The sequence below is a fragment of the Ceratotherium simum genome, chromosome 14, assembly GCF_057802395.1.
Source record: "Ceratotherium simum simum isolate JZ-2026a chromosome 14, ASM5780239v1, whole genome shotgun sequence".
Lineage (NCBI taxonomy): Eukaryota > Metazoa > Chordata > Mammalia > Perissodactyla > Rhinocerotidae > Ceratotherium > Ceratotherium simum.
The window spans coordinates 2,699,039-2,712,013 of NC_141913.1; the positions used below are offsets into that span (position 1 = coordinate 2,699,039).

General features: G+C 43.0%; 1 protein-coding gene across 2 annotated transcripts in view; it reads left to right on the forward strand.

The window, feature by feature from the left end:
• Nucleotides 1-12,975, forward strand: part of PTPRM (protein tyrosine phosphatase receptor type M) — a 771,664-nt gene that overhangs the window by 658,517 nt on the left and 100,172 nt on the right. For both annotated transcript variants that reach the window (XM_087438889.1, XM_004421085.3), the window contains one exon: nucleotides 3,119-3,206. In XM_087438889.1, coding sequence (XP_087295015.1) covers nucleotides 3,119-3,206 — 88 coding nt within the window. The remainder of the gene's footprint in view (nucleotides 1-3,118; nucleotides 3,207-12,975) is intronic.

Genomic DNA, 12,975 nt, shown 5'->3' on the forward strand with positions numbered 1-12,975 from the left:
ATTTAACCACTTAAAGTGATTCACGTCATTCCTGGATAGAGAGTTGGGGAGGCATGGCGAGAACTCCCCTCCTGCTATTGCCTTGCTGCAGTTGCTTCCCTGCAATGATCACATTGTCCTATGAGATAAGAAGATGTCCTATTTTGTAAAAGTGATCCCCAGTGAAACAAAGTTTGCTTGACATCTTTTATATTCCTTGTGGTAAACATCATTTAGAGACAAGGAGGTGCACTCGAGACATGGAAAGCAGTTACTGGCCATGTGTTTTTAAGTAGATTTAACACAGTTTCCCCTTCAAAGTCCTTCTCAGGGTGGAGGTGGTACGGAAAGACCAGTGGACTGAGTCTGAAATGTGAAGGTCTGACCCAGGGTGGTGTCTTATGAGCTGGCTGTAGTCTTTTCTCATGTCCCTTGGCTGTAAAGCAGGGAGGCCGTCCGCTCTCCTGAGGACTCGTTCATTCTGCAAGCACGTGCTGACGCCCACCATGATCAGTGCCCTTATGAAAACATGCTGGGAACTTCTCATAGTGCTCAAATGTAAGGAGGGCGGCTATTGTTGCGTTGCTGATGCGTGTCTGTTTCCTGGTCACCAGTTAAATGAAAACAATCAAATTAAAATAGCTGTTTTTAAAAGCAAGGGCTATTGGAAGTCCTATGATTACCACAAATGCTAAAGAAACACAGCTGTGATGTGAGTGCCATCCGGCACAGGAGAGCATATGTTTGTCAAGAGTGGAAGGGACTTGTGTGGCTCAGTGCGGATTTGTCTGAGGTGACCTAGGAGCATTTTCTTTTACTAGTTGAACAAATGCCTCTTCCCCTAATCCACTGTTGACCCCTCTCTCCTCTCTGTTTCTTTTGCTCTCTCACCCTGTGGCAATGTTAACTAGTAACCATGGATCTACTGGAAGACATCAAGGTCTCCCTCAAAGACAGTTTCCTTCTTCATCTTCCTACAAAAAAACAAAATCTGAAAACTTTTAGATAGGTGGAAAAGGCAGAGGGAAATGAAATTGGTAATTACATCACGACAAACTCAAAGTAAAATTAAATTGTTATAAGGGAAGTCAAATAATAGTTATTACTCAACCATAAAATAATTGTCATTCATAGAGTAACAAAAACACTCTTCAGAAAAGGAGTGTGACTTTAAAATCCCTGAAGCTATTTTTAAATGCCTTTTTTATAGCAGAATAGAAGTTATATGTTTGAATAAATCCCCTGATCATATAAAGGTGTTGTTCTACGTGGAATTAACTGGTGATTTCTACTGCTAGTATTTCTAGTGACTTCATTTATTAATAATCTGAAAGTGTTTTTACCTGCGTTTGTCCTACATCATACAGTATTTTACCCTTTGGTTAGCAATGTATATTGTGAATCTGTTAATACAGATATAGGTATATAATACACCTGATCCTGGTCTGCCCCCATGTTTTCTTCAAGATCATAATATAATGTAAAAAGTATTATGATGATAAGGTGTCAAAGATGATCATGACTAAGGTACCAGAAATTAAGACGGGCAATTTAAAACTCTAGCTCTTATGTTTGCAGTGTTATCCTTTCACTCCTGCATGTGATAAAATGGTGTGTTCTCCTGCTATTTTGGTGCATGGAAGTACTGGTGCCAGTGGGACAGAGCTGGGACAGAGTGTTTTCTAGCCAGGCTCTGATGAGGGCTGAGCTGTGCGGTAACAGCAGTATCAACACATGGCAGGTCACAAACAGGGTGTGTACTTCACAAACTGGCAGAATGAAATCTGCAAATTGTACACATGCAGGCTCTCCAAGTATCTGAACCCCTCACACACTTAAGCTGCAGAAGTAAAGCTTTATTTTTGAGATCAAAGCCAAACAGACTGTCACCAAACACCACAATGGCTCATTTATTCAATAACTAATTATCAGATTCCTACCATGAGGCATAGCCTCTGCACAAACAAAACTGATGACACGCAGTCCCAGCCCTCAGAGGGTCCACAGTCTGGTGGCAGAAACGGTAGAAGGTGGCGAGCATCGTCCTCTGTGTGGTCAGGTCTATGTGACATGCGGGTGGCTGGGGCTCGCTGTGGGGTCTGTGAGCAGGTGTCCTACATCCTGCAGCAGGGCCAAGCAGCAGTTTAACTAACAAGGCAGGACTGGACGCATAAAGAGGAATGATAAGTATGTCCTGTTGAACCACAGACTAATCACTGGATATTGGTAATTGGTGGAAATGGCCAAGATGACCAAACACCATAGGTGGGATGGAGATTAGGGCCCTTATGCCTTATTCCTTCTCTTTCCTCTTCTTTCCCAATTGGTGCCAAGAAGTATGAGTAGCTGCGGCAAAGACAGGAAATCAGTCTTCCTGAGTGCTTCTTGCTCCGGGCCGTGTTCCCATTTCTTCCGTGTAGAGTTGACTGCGTGAAGATAAAATGGAACACAGACTGAAGTGGAACTGAAAGTCAGTCCCAGATTTTTTTTTCACTTGTCAGCTGATAGCAGAGTAAATTTTCATTATAACCTGAACAGAAAAAATATATATCTGACTAATCACATGAGGATTAAAGACCCTGGGCAGAATAATGCCAAATCCTTAAATAAATGGACATCTAAGATACATTAAAAATGAAGAGAAAACTCTGGCAGAATTTATTACAGGATTTTAGCCTTGAAGTCATGAAGTCTTAGCTTACCTACTTTCACAGTTTTAACCAAAAATAATCTTCTTTCAGTTAGCAATTGGGAAGAAAAATATCTTTATACCTCTTAGGAGAATATTGAAAAATGGTAATATAATTAAAAAATTGAGAGAAATGTCATCTTTTTCTGCATTAAATATTCAAGTAGGATAGGGATGAACACTCAACCATTTTTAATGGATTGTACAGATAAATTGTGGGTCACTCTTCAGCCCTCATCCATAGTTGTAACATATTACCTAAAGGAAAACAAAAAGATAAATGAAATATTTAAGATGTAAACTAGTTTAATAATCCTTTATCCCATTCCTGTGAACATTCTTTTCCTTTCTGCTCTTTGTACATTTTTTAAGAACATCCTCCATCGTTAAGATCTCTGTGTTTACTGCACCAAATTGTCATTCTTAGTGTCAGTTTCCTCTTTCTTCCAGAGCTTCTTTGAAGGGCAGTCTGCACCGTGGGACTCTGCTAAGAAGGATGAGAACAGAATGAAGAACAGATACGGGAATATCATTGCATGTAAGTGTTGACAGTAATTGCACTGTGGTATAACTTTGTTTTTGCATTTACTAAGATTGACCACCAGCCTCATGCAGTGAGAATTTACAGTGCAATTACTTCCTTCATCCTGCTGGAAAAGCTGGTGTTATGCTCCTATTAAGGAAAGCAAAAACTACCTAAATACCCCCTCTATGTCAATGTGTCTTGCTGTGGGGCTAGTTTTACTTTTAGATTTAAGGTTTGGGTAACATAGGTAATGTTAAAATGCTGAAAAAGAAAATGCATTTTAGAAGGAGTAAACATAACAGTCCTAATGTTTCCCAGCTGCCACATGAGAATAAATAGAAATAACGATGCACAGCATGCCTTAATGCGAGGAGCACAGGGTTCTCAGTAAACACGAACTCATTCATCCTCCAGACACTTGGGTTAGGTGGGTCAGTAATAGCCCCGTTTTAAGGACAGAAAACTGAAACTCAGAAGTTAATTGATAGTCCCCATATCACAACACTCATTAGCAAAAGAGCTAGCATTGTATCTCAGAAATTCCCCATTCCTGTGAGACTGAATGTTACCAATCCATAATGCCTTGGAAGGTTTTTAAATCTAGCCCAACCTCATTAATGTCCCATAATGATGCTGAGGCGTGTGGTCAATTGATGAGCCTCCTTTTCCAAGGGCTGAAGCTATCCATCCTCTGTAGTCAACTGCTCTAAGTCACACATGACTGCACCAACATACTGAGAAGGGACGCACAGAATTAATACTATTTCTGAAGATATGTACATTAAAAAAAAAGCAACATGAGAATAGACCTAGAGAGCATCTAGCTCATCATGTCTTATTACTTATAAGAGAACAAATGTGAAAGGTTTGGATAGTCCAGGGGAGCAATATATTAGCTTTATTGATTGTGAAAGTGCAGTTAAATTATATTTGCCTGAGTTAACATTTCTTAGTGGGACAGTAGAGATTCTGTAGCAGCACTGCCCAGTAGAATTTTCTGTGACTGTAACATTGTCCTGTGTCTGAGCTATCCAATACAATTGCCACTCACCACACAAGCACTTGAAATGTGGCTGGTGTGACTAAGGAACTGTTTTAAATTGTATTTAATTTTAATTATTTTGAATTTAAATAGTACATGAGACTAGTGGCTCTCGTATTGGACAGTGCAGATCTACAGTGTGTTTTACAAAGAAAAAAAAGAAGGTTGGCAGGGTTTACGTTTAATATGAATGGTCCCTACTGAACATGAGCATGCCCTGTTATCGCTTTGGCCACTTAGAAAACCAAACCACTGGTTTTGCAGGTGACGAGCGCTAGCTCCGAGTGTCTTGTTTGTTCCTTAGTTAGTGCTTCATTTGGTCATGTCAGAGTCCTTTTTGGGTAGAAGATGCTTCCCTGACATCTCAGGCTTAATTGCCCCTCAGTGAGTTCGGTCAACACTTACGGAGCACCAGACACTGGGCCCACACTGAGGACTCCAAGGTGATGGAGACGATGTCCCTGCCCCCAGGACAGAGCAGACCAGGCAGATAACAGCACTGTGACTCTAGTCCAGCGCAATGACACAGCGCTATGTTGGAGCTGTGTGTACGGTGCTGTCGAGGCTCAGAGAAGGAAAACGTCATTTCTTGCCAGACGTCATGGGAAGCATTAATTGACCAATATAGATCCTTCCAAGTTCCTTCATATTCTCTAGGAGCCCACTGAGGCTTTGCACTATTAGAAGAATTCAGTTTCTAGTAATGGCTTACAGGATCCTTTCCAGGAGATCCTTCAGCCCTGAAACTCCAAGGGGATTCACGGAGGTAAAATGGGGAATCCACAGCTGGGCCCTGGGCCTCTCTCCAAACCTCGTGGAAGGGGAGGCTGAGGACCCTCTGTCCTGCTGTGGCTGTAATATCCCAAATGTGGGCCATGTGCAGAGATGCAGAAGGCAGTGTCAGTGAGGTGATTTTGAGGTACGCTCAGAAATCCAGCTGCCCTCTGTTCCATGTAACTTTCAGTCCGTTCCTTCCTGATGCATAGTTTAATACCTGCACTTGGTAGACACTTGAGAAATATTTTTGAATGATTAATGAAAAAAAATAATAAAAGCTAGCATTTGCTGAGTACTTACTGTATGCTAGACACTACTCTAAGCACTTCACACGTGTTAACTCACTTCCCATAACACCACCATGAAATAGGGAATATGATTGTGTCTATTTTACAGGTGAGGAAATTGAGACACAAAGAGAGTAAAAGGGTTACACACTTAATGAGATGTGGAGGCAGGATTTCAACCCAGGAGCAGCTTTTATAACCACTCCCCAGTGGAGAGTTGAATGGTTGGTCCCCACAGGCTTGCTACCGTGCCTGAAGTTTTCACCATTGCCTCACAGTCTGCACAGGCCAGTGTCAGTGACAAGAGGCAGCTTAAGGAGATTTTAACCACCTGCCTCCCCATCCTTTATCTCCCCAGGCCACCTGATAAATATGCAAACTAAGTAAAAACTGTACACTTGCTGTTCAAAGGTAGCTTCAAGCTAAGTCCTCTAGCCCCCAGGCTGACCCTCGAGGCGCCCTGTAGAGAAATTCTGAAGCCGTCACTGTTAAGGGCCTTCTGCAGAAGGTCTTTTTGACAGTTTCATGTCTGTTGTCTAAGAAGGATAGTGGGGACAGGGTATAATTTCTGGATTAATTGTTAACCTATTATCATTAATTGTCACCTAGCTCAGAATGGGTGCCGAGGGAACAGGATGTCAGAGGGCGTTTAATAATGGGTGTGATGAGGGCAGTAGTGACAGAGCTGCCTGCATCCCCTGGTCTGTAGTATGGGTCAGCTGGCTAGAGGGCACTGGCCAGCGCGTTTCAACATGCAGTGAGAAGGAAAGCAGAATAAAAGATAAGTGTCGCCTAACCTACCTCCTAACTTTATTGTAACTAAAATTTACGCTCTCTTTTTCATGAAGACATTTAAAAACCATAAATTCTATACAAATATGAAATATTTTAATTCTACTAAGGGCTGTCCTCATCTTCAGGTTGAGGCAGGGAGACAAGTGACTTGCCTGTGATCACATGAGTAGGTAGTTGTACTTTTGTGATGTAAAAAGTGATTTTCTAGTTTAATTACTTAGAAAATTTTGTTTTTATAGACTCAGGGAAAGGCATAGCCCCTCCAGGCCAACACAGGGATGGCCTGTATTGATTGCTTCTTGTCTGGGATGAGTATGCAGGCTCTCCGGGGCATTCTAAGAGCATTCCCTCCTGTAAAGCTCTGTTCAGCCTCCAGAGGTGCTGCTGGCCTTGTCCCTGCCTTGACCCTTCTGGGGATTGGTGTGCAGCTGTTTTCCACAAAAACATTGAATCCCATTCCTCTACCTGATTTATCCTCACAGCTGGACCAAGAGTATGTGGTTAAATAGAAACAATAATTTATCCCTTCAGTCAACAAATATTTATTTATCACCTACTATTTGCCAGACCCCATGCTAAGCACTGGTATGGAAAGATGGCTGAACATAATTGGGTACTACCCTCCCATCAATCACAATCTATTGCAGGGTTGGGCAAATTCTTTCTGTAAGGGGCCAAATAATAACTATTTTAGGCTTCGCAGACCTGCCAGTCTCATTTCATCTCCTCAGCTCTGCTGCTGAGTGCAAAGCAGCCATAGACATACATGAACGAGTGGGCCTGTCTATGTTCCAAAGAAACTTTATTTTCAAAATCAGGCAATGGGCTGGATTTGGCCCACAGGCTGTAGTTTGCTGACTCCCAGTTTAGTGGACAAGAGATCCCACCGGAAGAACCTGTCATTTCTACCACCCACGGCACTTTTCTACCACCACCGAGATCATCTTCAACCTCCAGACCCTGCACTTAGGACCGACTATTTCATCGCCTTGTATGTAGGCACTGCGTGTGCTCTGTGTGTCTAGCACAATGTCGTCAGAGGCGGAAAAGGTTTAAGTCCACCTCCCACCCCATGACTTTACAGTGTGTGGGCGAGAGCAGACCACAACACGCATGAGCTAGTAGGAGAGAGGTAACTGAGTGAGGGCAGACTAAGGAGGAAAGACCTTTTGCGCAAAAGAGAAGAACATAGAATTTGGAGTTAGAAGATACAGTTGGAGTCTGCCCTACCATGTACTAGCCAAGTGACCTTGGGTAAGTCATGAAACTTCTCAATGTCACAGTTTCCTGAGAACACTACCTGTTGTGGAAATGAACTGTATACCACTTAAAAACAACATTGATTGTTGTTACCTGAAAAAAACTCACATCTTTTCTTCTTCGTTACTCCTGAAATACTCTTTACCCTTTTTCAGCTTAGCTAACTCAGAAGATTATTTAAAATGAAGAAAAGGGCTGGCCCCGTGGCTTAGCGGTTAAGTGCACGCACTCCGCTACTGGCGGCCCGGGTTTGGATCCCGGGCGTGCACTGATGCACCACTTCTCTGGCCATGCTGAGGCCGCGTCCCACATACAGCAACTAGAAGGATGTGCAACTATGACATACAACTATCTACTGTGGCTTTGGGGAAAAAAAAAAGGAGGAGGATTGGCAATAGATGTTAGCTCAGAGCTGGCGTTCCTCAGCAAAAAGAGGAGGATTAGCATGGATGTTAGCTCAGGGCTGATCTTCCTCACAAAAAAAAAAAAAATATCAGCATTTGGAAGCCTCAGGTTTGAAAGGATAATAGGTAGATAATTGCTCCCTAACTGTTAACACAACTCTACACGGCAACCCGGCTCGTGACAGGCCGTGACTCTGGGCTCCGTTTCTGGGTAGTCTGCCTGGCTGTGTTCCTGACCTCAGGGGCTGATTTTCTAGCTCTCACCTGCCCTCTGTCCTGTCCACCCCCTGGGCTCTTTCAGTATTTCTTCATCAGGTTGCATTGTTTTTGTGCCTTTCTAGAGACAGTGTGAGAAAGGGACTTCTCTGCCCTGGCTGCTGTGTCCAGTCTCCTGATTTTACTTCTCAGCTTCTGTGGTGCCCTGAAGCCTTTCCCTGCACACACGTTATCTTTTCCATGTATTTTTAAAGATTTTATTTATTCAGTTTTTTCCCCCCAAAGCCCCAGTAGATAGTTGTATGTCATAGGTTCACATCCTTCTAGTTGCTGTACGTGGGACTCGGCCTCACGTTGGACGGAGAAGTGGTGCCTCGGGGCGCTCCCAGGATCCGAACCCGGGCCGCCAGCATCAGAGCGCGCGCACTTAACCGCTAAGCCACGGAGCCGGCCCTCCATGTATTTTTAAAATTAAAATTATATATATTTAAAGTGTGCTCCTAAAGCCATCTATAGATTCAATGCAATCCCTATCAAAGTTCCAACAACATTTTTCACAGAAATAGAACAAAGAATCCTAAAATTTATATGGAACAACAAAAGACCCCGAATAGCTAAAGGAATCCTGAGAAAAAAGAACAAAGCTGGAGGTATCACACTCCCTGATTTCAAAATATACTACAAAGCTATAGTAACCAAAACAGCATGGTACTGGCACAAAAACAGACACACAGATCAATGGAATAGAATCGAAAGCCCAGAAATAAACCCACACATCTATGGACAGCTAATCTTTGACAAAGGAGCCAAGAACATACAATGGGGAAAAGAAAGTCTCTTCAACAAATGGTGTTGGGAAAACTGGATAGCCATATGCAAAAAAAATGAAAGTAGACTCTTACCTTACACCATACACAAAAATTAACTCCAAATGGATTAAAGACTTGAATGTAAGACCTGAAACTGTGAAAGTTCTAGAAGAAAACATAGGCAGTACGCTCTTCGACATCAGTCTTAGCAACATCTTTTCAAACACCACATCTGACCGGGCAAGAGAAACAATAGAAAAAATAAACAAATGGGACTACATCAAACTAAAAAGCTTCTGCACAGCAAAGGAAACCATCAACAAAACGAAAAGACAACCTAACAATTGGGAGAAGATATTTGCAAACCATACATCTGATAAGGGCTTAATCTCCAAAATATATAAAGAACTCATGCATCTCAACAACAAAAAAACTACCAACCCAATTAAAAAATGGGCAAAAGACCTGAACAGACATTTCTCCAAAGAAGATATACAGATGGCCAACAGACACATGAAAAGATGTTCAAAATCACTAACTATCAGGGAAATGCAAATCAAAACTACAATGAGATATCACCTCACGCCCGTCAGAATGGCTATAATTAACAAGACAGGAAACAACATGTGTTGGAGAGGTTGTGGAGAGAAGGGAACTCTCATACACTGCTGGTGGGAGTGCAAACTGGTGCAGCCACTATGGAAAACAGTATGGAGATTCCTCAAAAAATCAAGGATAGAACTACCATACGATCCAGCTATTCCACTGTTGGGTATTTATCCAAAGAACTTGAAAACACCAATTTGCAAAGGTACATGCACCCCTGTGTTCATTGCAGCCTTATTCACGATAGCCAAGACTTGGAAGCAACCTAAGTGCCCATCAAGGGACGAATGGATAAAAAAGCTGTGGTATATATACACAATGGAATACTACTCAGCCATAAGAAACGATGAAATCCAGCCATTTGTGATAACATGGATGGACATTGAGGGCATGATGCAAAGTGAAATAAGTCAGAGGGAGAAGGTCAAATACCGTATGATTTCCTTCATTAAGTAGTAGATAATAACAACAATAAACAAACACATAGGGACAGAGATTGGATTGGTGGTTACCAGAGGGGAAGGGGGGAGGAAGGAGGGTGAAAGGGATAATTGGGTACATGTGTGTGGTGGTGGGTTGTAATTAGTATTTTGGTGGTGAACATGATGTAATCTATGCAGAAATAGAAGTACAATGATGTACACCTGAAATTTTTACAATGTTATAAACCAATGTTACTGCAATAAACAAAAAATTAAAAAAAATAAAAAATAAAAAATAAAAAAATAAAATAAAATAAAATAAAGGAGTGAAGCAAAAAAAAAAAAAAATAAATAAAGTGTGCACATGATGATGTGATATATGTATACATAGTGAAATGGTTACCACATCAAGCTAATTGACATATCTTCTCTTCACATAGTTGCCATTTTTGTGTGTGTGTGATAAAAACACCTGAAATCTACCTTCTTGGCAGATTTCCAGATTCAATACAGTGTTATTAACCATGGTCATCATGCTGTACATTAGACGTCTAGAACTTATTCATCCCGCATAACTGCAGCTTTGTCCCCTTTGACCAACATCTCCCCGCTTCCCCCACCTCCCCGCTCCTGGTAACCCCTGTGCTTCTCTCTGCTTCTGTGTATTCCACATTTTTAGATTCCACGTATCAGTGAGATCATGCAGTTTTTTCTTTCTGTGTCTGGCTTATTTCACTTAGTATAATGTCCTTCAGGTTCATCTGTGATGTTGCGATGGTTATCTTTTCCTCTTGTTTTCTAAAATCCCTCTAGAACTGTCTGGGTATTTATAGTAACTACTATTATGGTAGTTATCTATAAGGCTGTATGCTGGCATATCCTGAGACAGCAACCACTTACACTACCTGCCAAACAATTATTAATGCTTTTAAAATAGGGTATCCAAATCCTTAGACACTACTGTTAATCCACCTCTGATAAATAGGATTAGTTTGATGCCACTTTTGGGTTGTGGAAGTCCCGATAACTGTTGGCTTCAACACCAGAATCACCTGGTTCCGCCCTTGCATGGTCTTTCTTAGGCCTCGCAGTCTGAGTGCCCTTTCCCTAGGGAGTGGCTCCAGGTCAGTGTGGGCTCCCCAGTCAAGTCTGATGAGGCCACTGCAGGGCTTAGTACCTCTCTGAGAGTCTTCATTTGGGAACTGCTTCATCTGAGGCTGTCTGTGGTGTCTTTAGTTAACAGCAGTGAAAAATAAATCTCTAATATTGTTAGAGTTGCAGAAGGATTTGAGGAATAAAAAGAATAAAAATACTTATCTAAGTCATGCTTATGTATACACCTATATCAGTTGTTTCTTTATAGGCACAGAGAAAAGTGTTACCATTTCCCCTCCCCCTAAAAAGTTAGGTAATTGTAGAAAGATCAGTTTCACGGACTGGGAAGCCTCCCTCAGAGGGCCTAAGCCTTGGGAAGAACACCACTAACTCGGATGAGGAATTGGGGTATTTGGTCAACATATCTTAGAGATTCTTGTTAGTGCTTTTCAGAGAACATAAGAAGTGCTTGTAATGATCACATTCATTGTTTTATAGCAATGTTTGCATATAAAATGGTTTTAATGGTGCTTAAAAACTGTTTATTGGCTTTTGCTCTTACGTAAGTTAAACTTTTCCCTTATTCACACTATAAAAGTGCTGAGCTAGCCCTATCCAAATATAAATGAATACCCTGGCCACCACTGCCACCACAAAATATAGCCCTCCTGATACCCAATACTCGCAGCAGTTTCTAATTGTCATTAACTCTGAGCTTAAGACACACACCAAGTCTCCCGGCTAACCTCAGCCCCCTGGGAGCTGGGGTCCTCTTTTCTGGGGGCTGCAATTGGAGATAAGGAGCCGGAATCTGCAGGCCCTTCCCAGGCTCTCTCCTCCTTTCTGTGGTCCATTCAGACCAAAGACATATTGGTCGGCCGTGTGCCAGGCTCTGTGTCAAGCTGAAGTTATTCTTTCAACGGATGTTTATTGAGAGCCTCCACGCCAGGCACTATTCTAGGTGTCAGAGAGAGACCAGGGAATACAACAGACAGGATTCTTTGTCGGTATAGCGCTTAACACTCTTGTGGGGCGATAGAGAAACAATCATTAAGTAAACTGTAGAATGGGTATATTAGAGAGTGAGGCGTGTAACAGAGAAAAGAAGGCAGGGAAGGGAGATGGGTGGGCGGAGGTTGCAGTTTTTAAATCCTGGTCAAGAAAGCCTCCCTGAGGGGGTAAGATGCAAGCCAGCACCTGACGCAGGTGAGGAAGGGAGCCAGGTCCAGGCAGAGGCCCTGAGGGAGGGACACACCTGCCTCAGCGTGGTGCCTGTTGGAGCAAGGAGCCTGTGTTACTGGAGCAGAGTGAGCGAGGGGAGAGGTGGCAATGTGAAGACACTGGGGTGACCGCAGTGAGCCAAAATAGACACAGCTCCTGAGACTTAAAAGATTATACAGGTGAATTATATGATTATAAAAATAAAAGATGGGCCGGCCCGGTGGCGCAGGTGGTTGGGTGCGCGCGCTCTGCTGCGGCAGCCCGGGGTTCGCCGGTTCGGATCTCGGGCGTGTGCTGACGCACTGCTTGGCAAGCCATGCTGTGGCAGCGTCCCATGTCGGGTGGAGGAAGATGGGCATGGATGTTGGCCCAGGGCCGGTCTTGCTCGGCAGACAGAGGAGGACTGGCACATGTTAGCTCAGGGCCGATCTTCCTCACAAAAAAATAAATAAATAAATGAAATGAAATAAAAGTTAAGAGCCACAAAAAAGAGGTCCATGGTCCTGTGAGAACCCCTAATGTGGGGGTTGACTTATTCGGAAGGTGTAGGAGGGCTTCCCCGGGGATGTGAAATGGAAGACCACTTGATAAAGGACTAGAGCAGGGGGTGTTGCAGACGGAGGGTGCATCATGAGCACAGACCCTTCACGTGAGGGAACCCCTGAGTCTGAGGACCTGAAGTAAGGCCAAGTGGCCGGAGCTGGAAGGGCTGGGAGAGGGAGGTAGGCCAGAGAGAGGGAGGTGGAAGCCAGACCTGCAGGGCCTTCCAGGGCAGATTAAGGATTTTAGTCTTTATTATAAGAACAAGGGAAACCTCATTCAAGGGCTTTGCGGGGGAAGGGCAGGG